Source organism: Hylobates moloch, unplaced genomic scaffold (assembly GCF_009828535.3).
Source record: "Hylobates moloch isolate HMO894 unplaced genomic scaffold, HMol_V3 SCAFFOLD_1, whole genome shotgun sequence".
In the NCBI taxonomy this organism is placed as follows: Eukaryota; Metazoa; Chordata; class Mammalia; order Primates; family Hylobatidae; genus Hylobates; species Hylobates moloch.
The window spans coordinates 3,535,909-3,559,532 of NW_026652276.1; the positions used below are offsets into that span (position 1 = coordinate 3,535,909).

The 23,624-nt window shown below is 52.1% G+C and overlaps 1 protein-coding gene across 5 annotated transcripts in view; it reads left to right on the top strand.

Annotated features, from left to right (window-relative positions):
- Window positions 1-3,601: 3,601 nt before the first annotated feature.
- Window positions 3,602-23,624, top strand: part of PER2 (period circadian regulator 2) — a 45,957-nt gene continuing 25,934 nt past the window's right edge. The window contains exons 1-6 of one of the 5 annotated variants that reach the window (XM_058436838.1): window positions 3,602-3,709; window positions 15,580-15,828; window positions 16,344-16,406; window positions 17,455-17,609; window positions 20,178-20,299; window positions 21,858-22,059. In XM_058436838.1, coding sequence (XP_058292821.1) covers window positions 15,599-15,828; window positions 16,344-16,406; window positions 17,455-17,609; window positions 20,178-20,299; window positions 21,858-22,059 — 772 coding nt within the window. In that variant the 5' untranslated portion in view covers window positions 3,602-3,709; window positions 15,580-15,598. Of the gene's footprint in view, window positions 3,710-4,836; window positions 4,976-5,009; window positions 5,269-5,622; window positions 6,015-15,068; window positions 15,829-16,343; window positions 16,407-17,454; window positions 17,610-20,177; window positions 20,300-21,857; window positions 22,060-23,624 lie in introns of those variants that run through there. The other 4 variants (XM_032753252.2, XM_032753239.2, XM_058436842.1 and 1 more) reach the window with 4 other exon arrangements.

Sequence of the window (23,624 nt, forward strand, 5' to 3'; positions counted from 1 at the left end):
CCTCCTGGGTTCCAGCAATTCTCCTGCCTCAGCCTCCTGAGTAGCTGGGATTATAGACATGCGCCACCACGCCCAGCTAATTTTTGTATTTTTAGTAGAAAAGGAGTTTCACCATGTTGGCCAGGCTGGTCTCGAACTCCTGACCTCAGGTGATCTGCCTGCCTCAGCCTCCCAAATCTTTGGTTTTTCTTAATGGCCTTAATGACCAGAAAGTTTGAAGTTTTATTCCTTTTTCAAGTGACATGATAGCAAATTGTTTCTTGGCTTTGGTTAAAAGCATGCCTTTTATTTGCAAAACTGATAATAAGAGAAGTCACTTGGGTACACATTTCATCACTGAATTCCTGTAGCAATAAAGAGGACATGTATAACATTAAAAAGACAGACTCTTCAGGTACTAATTATTTTATTCATTTATATTTTTTGTCTTAGGACACAATAATGAAGTAAACAAGTCTATACAGAGTATTGTATAGCAGAGACAAAGCTATGGCAATTCAAATTATTTGCAGATCTGCAAAAAAGAAAAGATTAGATGTATTTTGGAGAGGTATTCTTGAAGTAATAACTATTGCCATGGATTAAAAGCCCACTGCACCTATGTATGATGAAAAAAAGAAAAAGCAAAACAAGGCTGGGAGCGGTGTCTCACGCCTGTAATCCCAGCACTTTGGGAGGCCGAGGCAGGTGGATCACGAGGTCAGGAGTTCGAGACCAGCCTGACCAACATGATGAAACCCTGTCTCTGCTAAAAATACAAAAATTAGTTGGGTGTGGTGACGTGCGCCTGTAATCCAAGCTACTCAGAAGGCTGAGGCAGGAGAATCGCTTGAACCCAGGAAGCGGAGGTTGCAGTGAGCCGAGATCATGCCACTGCACTCCAGTCTGGGCGAAAGAACGAGACTCCGTCTTAAAAAAGAAAAAAAAAAGAAAAACAAACAAAAATCTTAGCGAATTAGAATATATGGCAATGGACATCTATAAAAAAACAAACATCTAAGGCTCATCATACCTGGTGGTGAAATACTGAACACTTTCTCCTCCAGGGTGGAATGGGGCAAGGATGCCCACTCTCACCATTCTATACCACATCAAATGCGGGTCCTAGCTTGTGCCACCAGCTCTGTGATCTCTAGGGCATCCTTTGCAAAGGAGCCATTGGGACATGGATGCTTACATTCCAGGCTCCAAGCAAGCTCCTTTCCCCAGGCTCTTCTCCGGGGTGAGGCGAAGAAAGATGGGGACTGCACACCCAGCGTGGATGGCTCAATCTTCTGACTTCCTTGGGGAAGACATATGAGAACATGTGTGCGCATATCACACCCACATGTCTCCCCCAAACAAAGAACAGCCTCCCCGGATCCATATTTAGTTTAAAAATCAAAAAGCCTTCTCAGTAGGTAGCTAGCATGATAAAGATGCCTTCTTTTTTTAAAAAGATAGGGTCTCAGTCTTGCTCTGTTGCCCAGCCTGGAGTGCAGTGATGCAATCACAGTTCACTGCAACCTCGAACTCCTGGCCTCAAGGGATCCTCCTGCCTCAGCCTCCCAAGTGGCTGGGACCACAGAAGCATGCCATCATGCCTGGCTTTCTTATTTTTTGTAGAGACAGGGTCTCATTATGTTGCCCAGGCTGTTCTCAAACTCCTGGGTTCAAGAAATCCTCCCACCTCGGCCTCCCAAAGAGCTGGAAGATACTTTCTTTATACTGGTCCACAAACCACCTCATGTCCAGGGATAGGCACCTGCCCTCGGGTCACTAGAGGCAAGTAGTCCTTATCTCACCCTGAGACCCTGGACGCAGGTGCCTGCGCCCTTGAGGTCACCTCTGTGAGCTGGCTGAGGGTCTCACTGCCAGGAGCTGCCACCATGCCAAGCTGGGGTCAGCCATAGGTCAGCGCTGGGTTCAAGGGAGGCTGGAGAGTAAGGGTTGGGCATTACCGTCTCCAATGTCCCTAGACCCAAGAAAGGGGCTCCAGCACTAGAGTGCCAGAAAGCTTGACAGTGTCCCCTCCATCTCTTTAGAGAGGACTTTGCTGGCCACCACCTCCTCCATTTGCAGAGGGAATTCTCTTCCTAGCCACCTGTCCTTTGGCCCTCCAGCTAGCCAACCCACAAACCATGCCACCTACAATGAGAGGAAGCAGTGATCAGCACAGTTGCCTGGTACATAGTAGTTGCTCAGTAAACAATTGGCTGGGTGCATGAGCGAATGAGAGGGCAAGTGAGTGGACTGGCAAGGGCATGGAGACCCGGGTGCAGAGAGGCCCTACAGGCAGGCCCAGACGTAGATGGGTAGGCCGACTTGGGCCAGGCTTACTGGTGGACACAGGCTGGTGGGAGTGGCTGGGGCAGGAGCCAAGCAGCCTTTAGCTGGGAGGCCAGCTCCTCCCACTGGCAGCATTCCCAAGGTAGGTGGGGACCCTGGCTTACCACCCCACCTCCATCCCCAACTAAAGGACTAGCTTTCTCCTAGCCAGCCTGCCTCCCACAGTGTCAACGGCAATTCCCCTATCCAAGAGCTCTGAGCTCCGTGCTGGAGGTGACAGCTGGCCAGTGTGGGCTGGCTAGGAAAGGGTTCATCCCCCTTCCTTCTCCAATCTGACTGCCCCAATTTGCACTCTCTCTTTCTCTCTCTCTCTCTGTCACCATCTTGGTTCAGCAAGAATGGCATCCATGCACTTGGCCTGATTGTAGGAGCTCATCCCCTGAGCGCTCTCCTCTGTTGGAGCTGGGATGGAGGCTTCTGTCCATGGCTGTCCTATTCCCTCAGGACCTACACACCGCATCTTAGACAAAATTGCCTCTGAGTCTGCCTCCTCCCCCCCTTCTACATCACCAACTCCTTACAAGCAGGGATGCAGTGAGATGTATTTTTGCATGCCCCTCAATACTCAGGTGTCAACAAGTATTTGTGGAGTGTACAAAAATTTCCAATAATAGGAAAGAAGAAACTGGCTGTGAATCACTGAAAATAGATGAGATTCTGAAGAGTCCTAGAGCCCAAAGCACTTGATAATTTCTAAAAGAATTGATTTCAATATCTTCCTACCAGATTTATTGGTGGAAATAAAAAAGGCTACATTTAGGGAGGAAATGTGACATCAGGTAGCAGGCTGAATATGGAGCAAGACCCAGCAAAAGCGTGAAGAAGAATCTCGGTAAGGTATAGATGAGCTGTCTGTTTACTCTTGTTTCCAGAACAATGGAGCTCCCCATTGACGTCAGTGGGAGGGAAGAAACAAAAGAGCGTTTGGGTGTGTGCAGGGCACAGCAGCCGGGCCTGGGTTTGCTTGGCATTTGTGTGTGTATGTGTTAGAGGGGGCGGGGAGCGTGTCGAGGTGTCAGTGTCAGAGGAACAGGAGGAGGGGCCACCTGACTGTGTGAACAGCCTGCAGGCCTCCCAGGGCTTCTGTGGGAAGGGCTGCCCCGATGAACTTGGTATTTGCCTTGGTTTGCATCTGAGAAGTTGCACACACACCTTGTCAAGTAGAAGGGAAGGAGTTATCACACTCAGGAATTCCTGATGTGGGTTCATAGCTTTTCCTTCTGTCCCATCCCTGGTCCCCAGGTGAGTCCAGGTAAAGAAGAACAAGAAGAGTAAAGAGAGATACGGCGGCCTCCAGCTTCCTGGACAATCTCGCCTTCCCCATGAGAGCCTACACTTTCAGAGCCTGCTGCGTGGGAGCCTGAAAGCTCCTTCCTGTCCTGTAAGTCTCAGGCTTCTACCCAGACCAGGGGAAATTGTACTCTCTCTCCTGACACTTTAAATGGAAGTTTAGAGGCTCCACGTGCCCAAACAATGCTTACGGAAACAGCAAACACTCAGACAAGGTGATGCAGGGTCCCGCGCTGTCTCCCGGGACAACCTCCCACCCCTGGCTCCTGCGTCTCTACGGCTTGCACCGTTGTAAGGCTTCCCTTTCTCAGGGCCCATCCTACCCGCCCTGGAAGTGCTGCCTTTCTCACGGAGCCTGTGGGGATAGCTCTGGTTAATTTATAGCCCACATCGCCCAATTTAGCATTTGATTAAGTTTCCTTTTTATGAGACAGTCCTTTCTCCCTAGTGATGCGCTTGGGGGCAGGGACAACATCATTTCTTTCTTTTGTACCTCCCTAGAGTAACAATGACTCCATTTCCTGAACCAAAAATTGCAACACGTGGTCTCAAAAATAAGAAAGGTCACTTGGTAGCTGCCGGGACAAGTGTCGACCACAGGCACCTCGGAGGCCCGGGTGGGCGTGCCCCGGGATCTGCTGCAGGGCGGTGCTGCCACCTTCTCTTGGGCTTCTCCGGGGCCCGGCGATGAATGAGTGAGTGAATGAATAAATGAATGAATGTGAATGCGTGAATGAAGCATGCCGCGCGGACTTTCCCGCGGCCCAGGCCGCTGAGGGCGCGCCTCTGGCCGGAGGTGGAGATCTCCCTAGTCCGGCTTAGGCGCGCCGGGTCTGTCAGGCCGGCCGGAGGTGCGCAAGAGCCCGGCGCCCAGCTCCCCTGCCCGCAATGGTACGCGCCACTCCGCGCTCCCAGAGCTAGCGGACTTGAGGACGTCGTGAATGGAAGAGGCCGACGCCGGAAGTGGATGAGACCACTAGGGAGGACGACGGGGAGCACGAACGCGCCGGGTCTCCATTGAGGAACCGACGAGGTGAACATGGAGTTCCATGTGCGTCTTATGTAAAAAGAGCGACGGGCGCCGCCACCAATGGGCGCGCGGCGCTCGCAGGCCCCGCCCCTCATGTATACAGATGAGACGGAGTCGCGGCCAATGGCGGACGCCGGGGGCGGGCGCGGCGAGCGCGGTCACGTTTTCCACTATGTGACAGCGGCGACTCGGCCGCGGCGGAGGCGGCGGCGCCTGGGGGCTACGTGCAGCTGTGGGCGGCGGCGGCAGCGGGCGCGGGGCCGGGCGGACAGAGCTGCGAGTCGGCGGAGGAACCGGCGGACGGGCTGACGCGGGCGCAGCCGGGCGGTAAGTGGCGCGGCGCGGCCCCGCTGCGGCTTATGTAACCGCCGCCGGCGCGGGCCTCGGGCAGGTCGGGGTCCGAGCGCCGGCTCGGGCCGCGGAGGCGCCGCCGGGAGTTCCCTGGGCTGCTGGACTCCTCGGCTTGAAACGGCGCCGGCGTGGGGGCGTGTGCCCTTGGCCCTGTCCCAGGTGGAGGGTGGTCGACCCGCGCGCAGGGTGCGCTCGTTTGAACTACGCTGACACCGCGGGTTGGGGACTCGAACCTCCGCTTCGCAGCTCAGGAGCCTAAGGTCCGAAAGGTGAGGCAGCGTGTGTAGGGCACCCAGCTACCGAGTGACTGCGCGCAGGCTGCCGTTCCGTGGGCGATTCTCTTTTGGGAACCCTCCCTCCCCTCGCATGGGGAAGGCCAAGGAAACCAAGGGTCAGCGCAGCCGGCCCTGGGATCTGGAGGACCCTCGGGGAGCTGACTGCCTCCTCCGAGGCCACAGGGCCAAGTCCTGGGCTGGGGAAGGGCCATGGAGGGGCGCTGATCTAGGAGCTTTTCTGGACACCCACGGGTCTCCTGGAATGGGTGATCAGAGGGACAAGGAAGTCCCTGTGCCAAGCCAGGCCTGGGAACCTGAGGGCAGGGAGACTGCCTAATGTTCGCCCCTTTGCCTCCCCTGGACCACCCTGTATTAATTCCCTTTCCCCGGACTGGATAGAAGGGAATGGGGGTGTCCACTCTTTGGTGCAGCAGTCACACCTACCTTCTGGGATGTACTTTGGCTGCCAAGTCCCAGACATAGACCAGGGGGTGGGAGGTGGCCTGCTTCCCCCTTCAGGAAGGCCAGGGTAAGGGATGACGAGTTGGTTGCCAGGGTTTCTGTAACCTACACAGAAGGAACCCGTTTGGAAAGCTGATTCATACAGAACAACAGAGCCAGAAGGCACCCTGAAAATCACCCAGAGTAACCCCTCAGCCTGACAGATGAGCAAACTGAGGCCCAGGCCCAGGCTTTCTGCAGGATCTTCCCATCGTACTGGGGCAGAATGAGTTTCAGAGGTTCAGTGATGCCCTCAACTTGCGTGCTGAATCCTGGGTGGGCTGGAATTTGGGAGGAAGGGCCTTAAGTCCGGGAAATGTGTTAAGAACCCCACACCATGGCCAAAGCCCCACATGGACACCTGTCACCTGTATATGGCACAGCAGGACCGCTAGACGTGGCTTCAGAGGGGAGATGCCCACCCTCTCCCCCCACCTGGGGCTTCTGGTCCCAGGCTGGGTGTGCCTGAGAAGAAAACAGGACTCTACCTGAAGGCTTTATTTGGAAATTGAGTTTTAAAATACAAAGTGAATTGATTTTTGTGTGCTATATGACTATAATGAAGAAAGGGACTCCGTTTTTTTTAAGTGGAAGCTGTGTGGTGTGCCAGCACGGGGATGGTACCGTGGGTGTTTGCAGTTATCTGTCACTGTCGCCTTGGTATGATTCATTGGTACAGAACTAACGCAGCCCTGGCTTTCTGTGGAGACTGGAGTGCCAGGTGTGAAGGGGGAGCCCTGTGTCAGCCAGCTGGCTGCTGCTGGGAGCCTTGGCTCCCAGTCTGGGCCTCAGTTTTCTCGTTTGTTTGGAGGGGCTCAGATTGGGCAGTCTCAGAGGTCTACTTTAATTCCCAGGTTTTTGGTTTTCTGTTACCCTACGGATGATTTTTCCCAGGTTTCTCGCAGGAGACAGAGGCTTCTGATGTGCTCTTGCCTTTGGGCCACGTAATGTTCTCCTGTGAGCCACGTCTGCAGTGCTTACAAGGAACAAGGAAAGATTCCTCTCCTGTGCACTACTTCTCATACCCACTGAACTTTCTCAGAGAAATACTGGTAGTCACACTGCTGTTTTTAAGCGGTGATGTAACTTCACCAGGACTCGGCAAACCACGGCTCTTGTCAGGTCATTGAACAGCTGGCAGGGCCACTCGGCATTTAGTCAGAAGAAATACAGGCTCTGGGTATGCTTTTACCTTTTGAAAACTACTCTGTTTGGCAGAGTGAGCCAGAAACATACAATTCCATAAGCTTGGCAGAGACTGTCCCCACACTTCTGGAAAGCTGGCCCACCTTGGGAACCAAGGTAGAATTAGACAGTCTAGAGGGGGCCTCTGATGGACCCCTCCCCAAGCCCATGCACTCCCCCCTAGGAACCAGGCCCTCCTTTCAACTCATTATGCTCATCGTGTACACATCTGTAACAAGTTTGTTACCATATTTCCAAGTCTAGAGCAAATTAGAAGCAGTAAATGAACAGCAGTGACCGATGACAGGAGTCAAGGCCACTTGGTTTTCAGACACTGGTAGTTCCCAAGACAGAGTGAGCTGCTGTGCTGAACCCTCACCAGCCTCGAAGGGTTCCTGGTGCTCTTCCTGGGGTGACATAGAGGAATCAGAATCCACTCTTTAAGAAACCAGGTACAGGAGGAGCAGATGCCTGAGCTTCCCGCAATTCAGAGTAGCTCAGTCCCTGACCACTGGGGAGCTAGGAGGCTGACACTTTTGCCTTTCTTACTGCTTTAAAGTCTTGTAGTTCTAAAAATGTAGGGATTTAAAAGTCTGAATTGAGAGCATTGAAGGTGTCCTAGTGAGGCCAAGACAATGCCTCCCCAGTGCACCTCCTTCCCTCCATATTTGGATGGCTGCGGTCACATTTTCCTCAGTTACCCAACCGTTGCCATGGAGATCACGGCTGTTTATTTAGCAGGACAAACATTTTCTCAGGATTACAGCAGGCTGGCCTCAGGGAGTTGGCTCCTACCAGGAAGTAGAAAACATGTTATAATATTCGGGGTTGTAAAATCCTGCAGGGCTTGCAGAGACAGTACATGCTGTATGATCCCTATTATGTAAAGTTCAAAAACAGGCAGAATTCACTAGGCTGTGAGAAGCCAAGCTAGTGGGTCCCTGCGGGGTAGATGGTGGCTGGGAGGGCCACCAGGAGCCTCTGGGGGGCTGGCACTGTCCTGCCTCTGGTGACACGTGACATGGCATGTTATTTGTGGATATACATCAAGCTGTGACCTCATGAGGTGGGACTCCTCTGGTGATTGAACACTGATTTCTGATTTCCACAAAAAATGCTTTTCTTAGGTGTGCAGGTATTGAGTACAGTAAGACTTTACCAGTCCTTGGCAGTGGCAGTGGAGGCTGGAACTGGGTACCAGGCTTGCTTTTGTTCCTAATTTTTAAACACTATTATGGAAAGTATGAGTATCTCTGAAAGTGGGGAAGATAGGGTAACAAACCCCTGCGACCCCGCCAGCCAGTAGTTTCTGCTCCTGGCCCCTCTCCTTCCCCACCCCCACCAGCTGCTTTTCTTCCTGATCCTAGGCTCTCTGTTCTTGTGGCAGACTGCACTTTCTGAATGGTGCTCTGTCAAGTTGAGGCAACCCAGCTACCAAAAATGTGGCCAAGTGACCTGGTCAGGGGTCCGAGCTTAACCTCTTTCTTTGAGTCTGACTGTTCTTAGGGGCAGAGCCAGTGGGTGGACATGCAAAGCTGGCCTCAAGGGCAGGTTCATGCCCAGAGGCTCATGTTGGCTTTTGGCAGCCCCTTTTCAACCGGGCTGTCATTTTCCCTCCTGGGCTTTGGCACCCTGAGCACATAAGTGCGTGCCCACCCTTCCTCCCCCTACCCGCCTTGAGGTAGAAACAGGTTTCCTAGGAGCTCCCCAGGAACAGCTGGTCCAGCCGGCTCTGGGCACACATCTGTGGAGGGCAGGAGGCAAAGTCCACTTTGACAGGGACGTTGGTTTTGCCAGCTTTTCAAAATGAGGTTGGTCTATTAGAGCCGCTGGGGCTGAGAGACGCATATTCTGGAATGACGAAGTTTCTGATGATTTGGCTTTCACATTTCTGCCAAGCTTACTCTGCCCTCTTTGCAAAAATACTTATCTTCCACCTAAGGTAATGTCGGGGCACCAGTGAATCGTATTTAGACAGGCTCACAGGGGATGGACTCAGGGGTGAAAACCAGGAGCTAAGTGCAAAAACAGTGAAAACCAGGAGAGCTACGTGCAAAGCGCCCAGTGCCCAGACAGCACGGTGGCTTCAGATACCTGATGCTCCTCCAAGGACTGCCTGGGCTGGGGGTGGCACTGAGTTCTTAGTCCTTTAAATATAAGAATACAAGCCAGAGACAGCTACCATGACAATTCACTCTCTCTCTTCCAAAATTACTTTTGTTACCCGTCTGTTTTTCTTTTTCTCTTTGTTTTCTCTCTCTCTCTTTTTTTATGCTCTCACCACAACGCCTGGCTAATTTTTGTATTTTTAGTAGAGACAGGGTTTCACCATATTGGTCTGGGTTGTCGCGAACTCCTTACCTCGGGTGATCCACCGCCTCAGCCTCCCAAGGTGCTGGGATTACAGGTGTGAGCCCCCATCTGTTTTTCTGTAGTGATTAGCAGTGATAATACAAGCTAATATTACATTCCAGATACCTTGCATGGGTTGTGTCATTTAATCCTTCTGACAACCAGTAGGAGGCAGGAACTACTGTTATCCCCATCTCACGAATGAGGACACAAGGCTCAGGGAGGTTAAGGAACTTGTCCGAGATCACACAGTTAGGAAGTGGTGGAACCCAGCTGAAACCCAGGCCATCCAGGACCTGTGCCCTTAACCACTCTGCTGCTGCCTCTGATCACCTTAATGACTCACTCAGAGCAGAAAGAACCAGCTGCTTATCTGGGGGAGGGCGGTGGGGATGAGACTGGTGGTGTCCAGGGTGTTGGGGAGTCAGGAGTGAGAGAATGCCCTTGGTACCCTGTACGGCCCCTTGGCAGCTCCACTGAACCATGGCAAGAGCCGCCTGAGAGGTCTCCTTGCTTCCACCTTGCCTCACCCCTGCAACTCCATTGAAATGTAAGTCAGATCTTGTTGCACAGAACTCTCCACGGTTCCCTTTCGGAGTTCTGACTGCCCCCGCAAGGCACTCTGTGATCCGGCCTTGCTGCCGCCCTCCTACCCCTGCCCGCTCTGCTCCAGCCTCATGCACCTTCCTCAGACAGGTCAGGTGCTCGCCTGCCGCAGGGCCTTTGTGTGTGCTGTCCCCCTGCCTAGAGTGTTCTTCCTCTGGTAGCTCACTCTCCACTCTCTTCAGGTCTGCCTTCAGGCTCTCTTGAGAATGGAGTCTGAGGTGAGCACTTTACTGGGAATTGCAGGTCCCAGGGTAGCAGTAGAAAAGGAAAAGGGAGGTAAGGAAGAAAAGTCTGGAAAGCACACACAAGACGACACCCTGCTGAGATGAGGCTCTGCCTTACAGAGACACCCAGCTGGGTGCTCACCCCCTTGGCACCTCTTCAGAAAGGCTGTCCCAAAAAAGGAAGGAAGGAAAGAAAGACAGCTTCAAAACGGTCCATTTGAGGGAGAGAGGGAGGGGGCATTTTCTGCCAGCTCCTCCTTGCCTCCTGCCCAGCGAGCGAGCTCTCCCTCCTGTCCAGCTGCCTCATCAGACCCTTTGGCAGCAGCTGGGACAGTGAGGGGCAGCAAGGGCCCCCACAGTGGTGTAGCACGTCGTCCGAGTCCACACAGGGCAGACAGAGCCAGAGACGCCCAGTGCCAGCCTCAGGTGTGAAGCCAGAAGGACCTGCTGGAGCATGTGGCTGCAAGCCTGAGAGAGCGAAGCCCAGGGACTCTGAGTCAGTTCACACACGAGGGCTCATGCGCAAGGTCCTCGTCAAATGCCACCTACACCTGGGGCCACCCTCACTGAGATGTCACTCCCAGCCCCTCTATTCCCACTTGCTAGTTGCCAGTTGTACTGTATATTCTAGTTTCTTGTTTATTGTCTGTTTCCCCCAATGTAAGCTCCCTGAGGGCAAGAAAGATGTCCGATCTGTTGTCTGCCCCAGTGCCAGCCCTCAGTGCTAAGCGAGTCAGGGCAAGTCAGTCAGTGAGAAACTGCTGGCACCGGGCGGGCCCTGCCTGAGTGCCATCTGCCCTTTTTGTAGTTGTTGTTATTTATTGTTCTTGGACTTGTTCATCTGTGTGTGAGACTCTCCCCACATCAGTCTTTCTGGACTCTACACTTTTAGTGAGTGTATAGTATTTATAGCATGGATGTCGCAGGTTTGTGTCTTCAACAGTACGTGCCAGGCCCTGGGGATCCAGCAGTGACCACCTCAAACCCCTGTCCCCATGGAGCTTAGGTCCCAGAGGGGAGGCAGGCAGTAAACAGCCCAGCCCCTCAGTGCTGGCGAGGAAAGCCCACAGAGCAGGGGTGGAGGCACGGAGAAGGAGCTGGTGGGGAGGCGGTGCTGTTCGTGCAGGCTGCCCAGGGCATCTGCAGGAAGAGGGCTGTGGGTACGAGGGAGCAGCGAGTGCAGAGTCCCTGTGGTCAGAGCACACAGGGCTGGGGCTGAGGGGTGGGCAGTTAACAGGACATGCCCAGGAGATTGCAGGAGCTAGACTTGCAGAGCCTTTGGCCCTCGTGCCCACTAGAGTTGTGCTCTGAACAAGGGTCTGAGCACAGGCCGGACGTAAGCTGAGCCCCTTCACCGGGATCGCTCCAGATGCTGGTTAACCATAGCAAGGCTAGGTGGAGGCAGGGGACCAGTTTGGAATTGGAGGCTGGCTGTTGGCCAGGATGATCGTGGACAGGCTGCGTAGCCTCCCTGTTGATGGTTCTTTCCAGGTTTTTATATTCAATGCTCACACATCTCTGTGCACATAAATAAGCACTTCTCTGCAATGGATTCCTGGAAGTGGGAAGAGTATGCAGATTATAAATGTTGCTGGGAACTCAAATTTCTCTCCAGAAATACCCTATTACTACACCACCACACACAAGAGCCACCCTTCTCCACCTGACCAATGCTGTGTGTGATCAGTCCTGTTAATTTTTGGCAACCTAATGGGCAAGATAACCTCATCCTTTGCATTTTCCTGATGTTAATGAGGTTGAGCCTCTTTCTACAGGTTCACAAATCTTTGGTGTTTCTCTTTGTGGGAATGGCCTAGGCAGTCTTCGTGCTTAGTCTCTCTGTTCCCAAAAGGTATTACCATTCATCTTTCATTGAATTTGCTAGAACTGCCATAAAATGTAAAAAAAAAAAAAAAAAAAAAAAAGACTAGAATAACAGATTTACTTATTTTGTTGCTGACTTTCAGTGGAATGATGCTGGCATTTTGGGTTTTATATAACTCAGGATGTTGATAAAACCAGCTGTGTAACCCACAATCAAGTATCTTGTAATTGAGATTTCCTCCTTTTGACCATAAGCTTTTCCTCTCAAAGCTATTAATATATGTAGGTGGCCGGGCGTGATGGCTCACGCCTGTAATCCCAGCACTTTGGGAGGCCGAGGCGGGTGGATCATGAGGTCAAGAGATCGAGACCATCCTGGCCAGCATGGTGAAACCCCGTCTCTACTAAAAATACAAAAATTAGCTAGGCATGGTGGCGAGTGCCTGTAATCTCAGCTACTCGGGAGGCTGAGGCAGGAGAATTGCTTGAACCCAGGAGGCGGAGGTTGCCATGAGCCGAGATTGCGCCACTGCACTCCAGCCTGGTGACTGAGCGAGACTCCCTCTCAAAAAAAAAAAAGTGTAGACATTGTCTTCTGGAAATGTAATATTGCTGAAGAGATATCCAAGACTAGTGTGATTTTTTTCATCCTTTATGGGTAACTTGTTTGTTCTCTGTGGATGTTGGTAGGACTTTCTTTATCCTTGAAGATGCCGTTTGTCATCTGGATGCAGTTAGGCGTTGCACTCTTGTCCTTTGATTGGCAGATTCAGATCTGTCTGTGGTTCGGGATGGTTCTCTTTATGTGTCTCGCTCATTATGGTTTCTGTTGATTGTTCCCGTCTCTTTCAGGAAGAGCTGTAATCCATAGATCAAACCCGGCTCTCCTCCATCTCTCTTCTCTTCTCCCTTTGCATTTTAAAAGTGTCATGCATCTCCTCCCTATCACTGAAGCCGTTTTCTTTTTATTGACTCTGAACTTTGTCCTTTCTAGTTTTCCATTCTAATGTGGCATTTTCATCTCAGTCTGTGGCCCTATCTCATCTCTCATTACTTGTTTCATTGAATCCATCATTTCTTGAATTCTTAGGATGAAAAGTAGATGCTGTCTTAATTTGCTGCTGCTTCTGTGGCATAAGGGTTGTGTTCAGTTGTCTTTGCTGTGTGTGTTTTCCACAGCCCCGTGCTGGCTTTCTTCTGTTGATTAGTTTGTGAACAAGGCAAGGTCTAGTCGGCCCTGCTGTTCTCCAGACACTGATGTGGGTGGACTCTCCGTGAGCCCTGCCTCTCACCAGGCTGTCCTGGAGTGGCTCACCCGCGAATGGACTCGACCTGGGGAAGGGGATGCTGAAGGCTCTTGTTGGAGCTTAGCCATTCAGTTCCTGGGGCCAGCTGTTGGAATCCGGCTCCCTGTGTGTGTAGCCCTCAGTATTGCTGGCTAGTTTCGAGCCCTTTCTTAGAGTTGCCCTGTGGGGGAGGGCACCTGGGGGTGTTCAGTGGGTGAAGCGTCTCCAGGAGAACCTCTCCTTCCCCCAGGCTTTCTGTTCCTGTGTCCGTTCTTCTCCCACAGCTTCCTCACGAAGCATCTTCCTGGTGGTAGAGCTCTTGACTCTCCAGCCTTGGCCGTGGCTCGGGCCGTCTCCTTCCATGGCCGGGGGTAGCAGGGATCTCAGCACTAGCCACTTCCTCAGGGGGATTTGGACTCCAGTGCACTCTTCATGCTCCTTCCATCTGAGCGACAAGCAGCAGGACGCACCTTCACTTTGTGGCAAATGATTGGGACCCTTCGGGACTTCTAGGGCTGCTGAAAATGATCCCTCCCCCTGACCAATTGTATGATCCTTGCTCATTTCACGTGGGTACTGGTGGGAAGGAGGTGGAAGGCGAGGCTCTCCCAGAGCTAGATGGGAACTGGAGCATAAGATGTTTCACAAGATTTGGGGTCTGGAATCCAGAAACCCTTCTCTCCCTTTGTTCCACCTGCCCTGGGAAGGGCCAAACGGATGCCATGCAGAAGTGGCAGTGCCACACTGGGCCAGAGTTGGGGCCGAGCACAGTGCAGTGGCAGGAAGCAGGAGGTCCCCACACAGCTGAACCTGGGTGTAGGGTGGGGGTTCCGTCTTCAGATGCCGGCAGGCCTGGAATCCAGGGCTGTCATCTGCTACTGTGTGGCCTGGGGTGAGCTACCCACCCCTGTTGGCTCCTCCGTAGAACGATCTCCTGTGTATCATGTAGACAGTGATACGGAGTTGCTGGGAAGGCTGTGTGTTGGGTGCTTAGCGTCGTCTGTAGTCAGCAGCATCACCCCAGAGCCTCACAGCTGTGTTCATTAAGCATGACCACTTGTGTCAAGCAGGGCCTTCATCTGGCTCTCTCCAGTGCCCTGCTTGAGTGGGTGCCTGCATCCTGCTGGGACCCTGCTGAAAACGCTGTCCTGGGGATGGGGAGACATCATTGGGTGAAGAAGGGAGGACCCAGGATGGCATTTTGGCCTCCCACCTGCTAATCAGTCCCACCCCTCCCTACTCCCTGTCTTTGCTCACCCCCTCAGTTTGTGTCCAGGATGATCGCTGGACTGTCTCTAATTTGAGCCACTCCACCCACCTACCCCAAAGTGCAGAGGTAAAGTTTCTGTCCAGCGCAGCAGTGCAAGCCTGTCCAAGTGCAAGCTGAGTTCCGTGGGCCTGGCACTCAGAGTGCGTCAGCAGCTCCCAGCCATTCCCAGTAAATGTGAAGCCACATTGTCCTGGCCCCTCCCCATCCTACTTGTACATGCCTGTGGGGCCTGGGATCCCCGAGCTGCTGGGAGGGTTCCACACCTGCCAGGCCCCTCTGCCCTCTTTACCCGGCAAGCCCTGTCTGTCCCCATGTCTCCTGCTAGCCTTGGCTCCTCCTCCTGTAACTGTGCCGTGCAGTAATGGCCAAGATTTCTGAACCCGGCTCCCCCACCCCACCATCATCTGGGGAAATTTATAAAAGGCAGATCACCTATTCAGAGGGACTGTGTGTTTTTCCCAGCACTCCACAGGCTGGGTAGTGATTATCAATGCTCTTGTCTGCCTTCTGATGAGGCCTTCAGCAGCTCTGTGTCACGGGCTGAGGCTGCCTCATTCAACCATCTTCCTAATCCATGGCAGATAGGAACTCTGTCAATAAGAACAAATAAGTGATGTGATGAACTAATATGCGTGTGATTGATCCCGATGAAAGGGCAGCTTTGGCTAGGTGCGGTTGGCCTGTAATCTCAACATTTTGGGAGGCTGAGGCGGGCAGATTGCTTGACTTCAGGAGTTCGAGACCAGTCTGGGCAACATGGCAAAACCCTGTCTCTACCAAAAATACAAAAAATTAGCCAGGCATGGTGGTGAGTGCCTGTGGTTCCAGCTACCCTGGAGGCTGAGGTGGGAGGATCGCTTGAGCTCAGGCACTGCATTCCCTGGGCAACAGAGCCAGACTCTGTCCCCAAAAAAGAAAGAGAGAGAGAGAGAAAAGAAAGAAAGAGACTGCAGTTTCATTAGTAACAGAAAGAGTCAAACGGATGCTCTACCTGATGGCTGCAGCGCCACTTGTGCATGTGCTTGTTAATGAGTGATAGCATCCCTCTGTTTGCCAGCTTCATTCCAGAGCCCAACATGAATGGATACGCGGAATTTCCACCCAGCCCCAGTAACCCCACCAAGGAGCCCATGGAGCCCCAGCCCAGCCAGGTCCCACTGCAGGAAGATGTGGACATGAGCAGTGGCTCCAGCGGACACGAGACCAATGAAAACTGCTCCACAGGGCGGGACTCGCAGGGCAGTGACTGTGATGACAGTGGGAAGGAGCTGGGGATGCTAGTGGAGCCACCGGACGCCCACCAGAGGTGAGTTCAGCCTCTGGCCAGATGGAGGCTGGGCAGGTTGTTTTCTCAGTGGCTCATTTCTGCTGTGATTTGATTGCTTTTGCAATCTTTAAATCATGATGACCAAGTTTTTCAAGATTTTTGAAAATGACTAAAATGTGCCAGTGTCTGTCCTTCCCATAATGAGGCCCTGTCGATTTCGCAGATCCAGTTGCCAACAGACAGGTACTGGGTAGTGTAAGGAGATCTTGCGAGGTAGCAGTGGTGGGTAACCCAGCCAGCGGCTGCTTATACAACACTGGGCGGTTTATAGAAAAGGAACTGGCTCCTGTTGTCATGTGTTTCTATGTCCTGGTACTTAGTTTTTCTGATGTCTGAAGGTTTTATGTTCCAGTTTTATCTTAACCTTGCATTTTTAAAAAATTGTCTTACCATGGTATTATTATCTAGCCTGTTATCACTGGTAGGATGGCAGGGGAAGATGTGTCTGGAGCATACAGTTGTCTAAATTTTGCTTTTATTTCTTGTTATCATAGTCCAGATGCCTTTAGCCTGATGATGGCAAAATCTGAACACAACCCATCTACAAGTGGCTGCAGGTAAGGCCAATTAGAACTTCATACATAGAGTTTTTAGAGAAATTGAAAGACTTATTGGAGGTTAGTTTTTTGGGAGTGACGTGGCTTTTTTTAAGCTCTGCTAAAGCCCATCTGTGTGGCTGTGTGGGTATGAACCCAGCCTCACTCTGGCCTTTCAGACACTGACTGTGTCCCCTCACCATCCAGAGCCCCCAGGATGTCGCTCCAGTACCTGTAGCTCCTCCCAGCTTTACTCGAAGCCAACTTTGCCTGCGTCTTGGGCATTTTCATCTGGAACATTCTTCACCCTTTGTAGGTGTTTGTAGCAAACTTACCTACCCTATGTCAATTTTCATGTCACCTCGGGAGCAGAACCCGGCTCCTTATCCAGGGCATGTGGGCACTTTGCATTGCCTGAGAAACCTTGATTTCCATCATTCCTTCTGTACCCTCTGTTCCAAACAGGCCCATCTTTATCAGCCAGTGCCCCGCTGTCCTGTCGCTCTAACATCTCTGTATCCTCAATTAATGTTTGAAGACCCTTTTCCACAATCCCCTTTTCTCTGTGTTCATGGCTCACTTTTATGTCCCAGGAAGTCACTTTGCTGTCCTCTATAATCCCATCACTCAGTCCTTCTTTACCTGGGGCAGGGAAGAAGGGCCCAGCTCAGTGCACAGTGCACTGCACCAGACTGTGGGTCGACCAGTATCCTTTCCTGAGCAAAGCCTAGCTCTAACCCTTGAGGGAAAAGAACACAGTTGGAGGGACTTCTCCAGCATTCACTTGGGTTAGAGCGGTGACTCTTGACCAGGAACAATTTGTCTCCCAGCAAGAATCATCTGGCAATGTCTGTTGACAGCTCTGATTGTCATACCTGGCTAGGGTCTTCCTGGTCTATTGTGGGTGAGGCCAGGGATGCTGCTAAATGTCCTGCAGAGCCCCACACAGGACCACCCAGACCAAAACGTCTGTAGAGCCGAGGCTGAGAAAATGGACAAGAGGCACGTTTCTTCAGGAAAGGACACCTAGGAAGCTAACATTTGGCTTCCTCTTTCTTGAATCCTGCAGTAGCGACCAGTCTTCGAAAGTGGACACACACAAAGAGCTGATAAAAACACTAAAGGAGCTGAAGGTCCACCTCCCTGCAGACAAGAAGGCCAAGGGTAAGGCCAGTACGCTGGCCACCCTGAAGTACGCCCTCAGGAGCGTGAAGCAGGTGAAAGGTACGTCTGCCTCGCCCATCTGCTCCAAACCTATAGAAATATGTTTTAAATCCCCCCAAATTATAGCTTAGATTGTGCTGACTTTCTAAAACTCGAGGCTCATTGCAGCTCACTGCAGCCTTGACTTCCAGGCTTAAGCAATTCTCCTGCCACAGCCTCCTGAGTAGCTGGAACCACAGATGTGTACCACCACGCCCAGCTAATTTTTGTATTTTTTGTAGAGATGGGGTCTCACTGTGTTGCCCAGGCTGGTCTCAAACTCCTGGACCCAAGCAGTCCTCCCACTTCAGCCTCCCAAAGTTCTGGGATTACAGGTGTGAGCCACCGTGCCTGGCCTGGCCTTTTTTCTTTGGAGTGGAAACTACCAGCTCCAGAACTTTGAAGAATTCCTTAGCTGTGTTGGTCTGTTGTGATGAGCAGGCAGAGACCATCAGTGTCAGTCAGGGTGGGGAAGGAAGGTGGCCTGCAGAGCATCTTCATACCTCCTGCCAGCTGGTGTGTGAGCACCTCCCGACTCTGTGGAGCTGTGCCTTTTCATGCGTTGTGCACATGCACTAAGGGGCTGGTAGATCTTGTACATTAAAAACATGCATAAAAATAGAAAAATCTGAAAGGCTTAAAGGTGAAGCAGTAGCTGTATTCTATTATCAGTCGTTTCAAAGCACAGCATACAGTTAGAGCAAAATTCTTCACTAGTAATCGTGGGTATAAACTCGTATTTCAAGCAGTCTTCATATTTTTTAATGTTTGGGTAATTTTTCATCAGCAGTGAGCAGGTCATCAGCACTAGTCTCTGGGGTCCCTTGAGCCAGGTGTGGAAGGGTTGCTCCGCCACATGCTAGCTTGGACCCTTGCAGTTTTGGGTGTTGTCTTTGGGTGTCCTCTGAGTTTCTCTGCAGTCCTCTGAGTTTCTCCTCCCTAATCCCATTGTCCATTTTGTGAGGGTTGATATACACACAACAAGGTGCCTAGGCTACTCGTCAGTGCTGGTCAGGTCTAAAGATACTGCATGGAAATCTGGTGCCCCTGGGATGAGCACCCCACCATGGAGGGCACCGCTCTGGGCCTGCGTGCCTTTGGAGGCCCCCTTTTCCGGAAGGAGGAGCTGGAAGGGAAAGTTCATTCTGATCAGTTGGGCTGCTCTGTTCTCAAGTGATTATGTCCATTTAGGGTGTTTCCCTGTTGGCCTCTGCAGTAACTTCAGAGCTCAGAAGCTCTGCCACATGGACATTTTCCACACTTCCCAGCAGTTTATATCTTGATTTCAGAGCATACTCAGAAATGTGCCTGTTTCTGAAATTACTGAAGGTGGCAAAACTGAAAGCAGTTGAGACCCAGCTGTGGGTCCAAAGGTCTTCTCACCACCTTGCGGGAAGCACATGCGTGGCAGAATCCTGGGTCAGACTCCTAACGCAGCCTCAGGTTTCATGTGTCCGGGGCCTGTTGAGCCCTGAGGGCAAGTGGCAGCCTCGAGCTGGCCCCTTTGCTCCTGCCCGGAGTGAGGGCCACTGTGGCCATGAGCACCGACACCCAGAGACAGGCTTGTCACCCCAGAGCCCGCTGGATACGCCCAGGATGACGTGGGAACTCAGATGGAGTGGCCCTTCAGATTCTATTTTGAAAACTTTCTTTCAGATGTTTCTTGTGCCTATTATTTTTTTAAGCAGTCAATTCTGCCTGGATGGGGGTGTCTGATGGCATTACCCAGGGAGTCAGATGTGCAGGGGTGGCCATGTGGTCCTGTGTGGAAACGTGGATATACCATCATGATTAAAGACTTTCTGGGGGCCAGGCGTGGTGGCTCATGCCTGTAATCCCAGCACTTTGGGAGGCCGAGGTGGGCAGATCACGAGGTCAAGAGATCGAGACCATCCTGGCCAACATGGTGAAACCCCGTCTCTATTAAAAATACAAAAATTAGCTGGGCGTGGTGGCACGCGCCTGTAGTCCCAGCTACTCGGGAGGCTGAGGCAGGAGAATTGCTTGAACCGCCGGGAGGTGGAGGTTGCAGTGAGCTGAGATCATGCCACTGCACTCCAGCCTGGTGACAGAGCAAGGCTCCATCTCAAAACAAAACAAAAAAGAATAATTAACTGGGTGTGGTGGTGGGTTCCTGTAATCCCAGCTACTTGGGAGGCTGAGGCAAGAGAATTGCTTGAACCCGGGAGGTGGAAGTTGCAGTGAGCTGAGATTGCGCCATTGCACTCTAGCCTGGGTAACAAAAGCAAAACTCCATCTCAAAAAAAAAAAAAAAAAAAAAAAGCACCTTCTGGAGAATGTGAGAGGTGGCTGGAACTCTGCGACTGTATTACCTTAAATAATGTAGTTGCCACTTTAAAAAATTTTATAATCAAATGCCTTCTGATGTTTCAGGGAAAAATATCGCGATTTGTTTGTGAGTTTGTTTTGCCTTCACGTTTCCATGTGTTCTGTGTCCCAGGAAGACGAGATTTATATCCTACCTTTTCATTTGAGAAAAGTAGAGCCCCCAGTTCGTAAGAGCTAGTGACTGTCTCCGGCCAAGCGCCGGGTTCTGCCCACTGAGTGTGAACACTGTCTCTCCTGCAGCTAATGAAGAGTATTACCAGCTGCTGATGTCCAGCGAGGGTCACCCCTGTGGAGCAGACGTGCCCTCCTACACCGTGGAGGAGATGGAGGGCGTTACCTCTGAGCATATTGTGAAGAATGCCGTAAGCGCCTTCCCGCAAAGTTTCTTTCTAAACGGCAGGAGTTCCTCCGGCAGGCGAGCTAGCTCAGCGCTGCTGCCGGTGGCTGTAAGGCAGGAGCGTTTGGGGTTTCAGCAGATAAGTTCCTACCTTTAAAAGGAAGAATGTGAAGTCAGTGAATCTGGAAGTGGCATTCATGTTCTGGACTTCTGCCTTCTGTGAGACTGTCTTCCTCGTCCCTGGCCAACTTTGTTCTGTAGCTCATGGGTGTAAGGGCAAACCCAGTGTGACTGAACTGGGGGGCTCTGGGTTTTCATGTCCTCAAGGTGAGGAGACACACTTGGTGACAGTCAGTTCACTTGTCCAGGGCTTTGCGGTCATGAGGGGGAGCTGGGATTTGAGACTCCAAAGCCCGTGCATTTTTAAGCACACCCAAAGGTGGGCCCCTTGGAGGGCACATGGGCCACATACACACACACCTACTCTACCACTCCGAGTTCTCAGCCGGTGAGAACAGATGTGAGGGCCAGTGGGGACCCCGCATGTGCTGGGACCATCATGAAGCTGGCCTCATAACAGGGCTCCCTAATCCTTCCCATCTTCTTCCTCCAGCGTAACCCCCAGGCAGCCCCCAACCCTGAGCCCAGAGGCCCAGCCAGCAGGTAGAGTGCCCATGGTGGGCTGGAGGGGCCCACCGAGAGGCCTCTCCTCCCCAGGAAGCCTCTAGAACCCTGGGAGACAGCAAGGCTGGTGGAGGTTGTTGGGGCAGGCCAAGTGAGCAGAGGGTCCCCCACCTCCCAGTCACCCAGCCTGGACACCAGGTGCCATGTCCAAGACAGCAGGGTGAGTGGCGCCTCCCAGCGGGTGGAGACAGCTGGGGTTTCTTCCAGCCATAGAGCCCTGATGTGTTGTTTCAAATAATATCATGCTGGACCACCCCCCCCCCAGTATCTGTAACAGGTGTAAGAGTTAAAGAGGAAAGAAACATGAAACGCAGCTTGGCAGTCAAAGACAGGTTTTCTTTAGTTAAAACCTGAGAGGTACTCCTGGCCGATTTTGGTCAGGAGTGCTTTCTCTTACAGACTGAGAGTATATGTTGGTTTTAGGGTGAGGGCTTATCACAAGCTTGGAATGTTTGTGTGTGGAGAAGTTTATGGCGGGGCTGGAATCTCTCTGGGAGGAGGAGAGGTTAACTTGGGGCAGGCATCTTTCCGGCCCGGATTGGGGTTATCTTGGGGCTAGTATGTCTCTGGTTGGGGAGGAGCTTGGAATGTTTCTGGTTGGAGATGTTATTTGTGGTTTATGGTCACGTTGACCTTAGCCATGAGGCTGATGCCCTGTGGATATAGGCCATTTTTCATTAAGGTGAACTTTAGAATGAGGGGCTTGTCCGAGATGCTGGTGCTCCTGCTCTGTCAACAGGCAAGATAGGAGTTTTTGGTGAGGGCTAGACAAGGGGCTCCGAGAGCCTCCCACCTCCGACGCTCCTGGTGGGCGGCTCCCTCCAGCCTGCCTGCCTGAGTCGGATGTGGCGTCCAACCCCATCTGACCTTGTCACCAGAGCCCTACTCTTCCTTTTCAGGATATGTTTGCCGTGGCCGTGTCCCTGGTGTCTGGGAAGATCCTGTACATCTCTGACCAGGTTGCATCCATATTTCACTGTAAAAGAGATGCCTTCAGCGATGCCAAGTTTGTGGAGTTCCTGGCACCTCACGATGTGGGCGTGTTCCACAGTTTCACCTCTCCGTACAAGCTTCCCTTGTGGAGCGTGTGCAGCGGAGCAGGTGAGGTCATCGAGGTAGTGCCTTGTTCCCTCTGGGATCGGGAAAGGGGCCAGGAGCTGGGCCCACCCCAGATGTAGTGCAGGCGCCCTGCCTCACCTTTCAGAGCCCACCTGTGGGGGCCACCAGCTGCCTGCTCTGGCAAAGGTAAAGGATAAGCAGTTGTTCGTCCCTTCAGAATACATTTAGAGAAAAAAATAGGCTTTCCATACATTTCAGAGAGAGAAAACCGTTAGGCATTTTAGAAATGAAGTTGTTTGGAAAAGCTGGAATCTTGCTGCGATTGCAGTCGTGGGAGGCCGGGTTGAGGGGGGGCAGTGGGGAGCATGAGCAAGGCACCCTGCTCCCTGCACACAGGCATCCCCTACCACCTTGGCAGCTGTAACCAGTGAGTGGGTCATGTCCCAGAGTGACTTCCTGAGGGTTCTTTGCCTTGACCAGGGCTGGCTTTGGGTATATAGACTGTGAGGTCCCTGGGCAGATGCCGCTGGCCCCCGAGGCACTGCAGGCCAAGTGTGCTGCACTGTGGATGGCAGCCTTCCTGGCTGCCAGGCCTGCCCCTGTAGCCACCGTCTACCCTGCCTCATTTCCAGGCTCCGCTCCCCAGCCAGGCCCTTCCAGCCGGGTCTGGTCCAGTCCCTGGAGCCAGCTGGGGGTGTGCCTGCCTCTGGGCCTCTGCCGGTGCCTCCGACCCCCGCTCTCCTTAAGGCCTCCTGTGCCCCAGCTCCTCCCTGCCCAGCTAAGTCAAGGACCAGGTGAATTCTCAGGGGCCTTTCCAAGCTGCTGGTTTTATATCATTTTCTGTAACTAGTCATTGCTTCTACTTTCCTAATTTCTTTTGAGTAGACGAAATGTTGTATGAAAGACCTAGATCTAAGATTTTTTTTAGTTTAGATTCCCACGAAAGCAGAGATTTCTTTTTTTTAAATCCCTTTCAACTATTAGGGAAACACCTCTTCCTTCATTTCTGATGAGGTTGCCCGATTGATTTCATATTTTCACTAGACATTTCACATTTTAAAGGAAGTTACTAGTTTACCAAAATACCAATGTAAGCCTTGAATGCCAAGTTGTTTCTGTTAGAACTGACTGTCCCAAAAATATGTAGCACGAAATGTTTGGGGCTTCTGTTTCGCTGTGGCCAGGCCTCTGCACACCTACCCCAAAGTCTGAGGCAGCTGAGAGGCCAAAGAAAGAGGCTGACAAATTCAGTTTCTTAGAAAGAAATATTTAACAGGGACTTAAGAACAGAAGCTGTGCATGTTGTGGGTGGCGATGAGACAAGACTGGATCCCAGTCTTGCCATTCCCCCAGACCCAGGGCTTCTGTGGGACTGGCACACCGCCTTCAGAGGGAACCCGTAGGAATTTGCCCTGAGGGCAGCATTTACCTTAAGTACCTGCTCTTATTCAGGGACAGTAGGTAAATGAAATCTCCGAGGCGTTCCCAGAAGTGGGGTTAATCAAAAATCAGCATGGAGGCTTAGCTTCCAAGATGTAGCTGCCGTGGCCTCCACAGCTTTCTTTGTCAATGTTCTGGACATCCGTGAGTGTGCTTAGTTGTAAGTT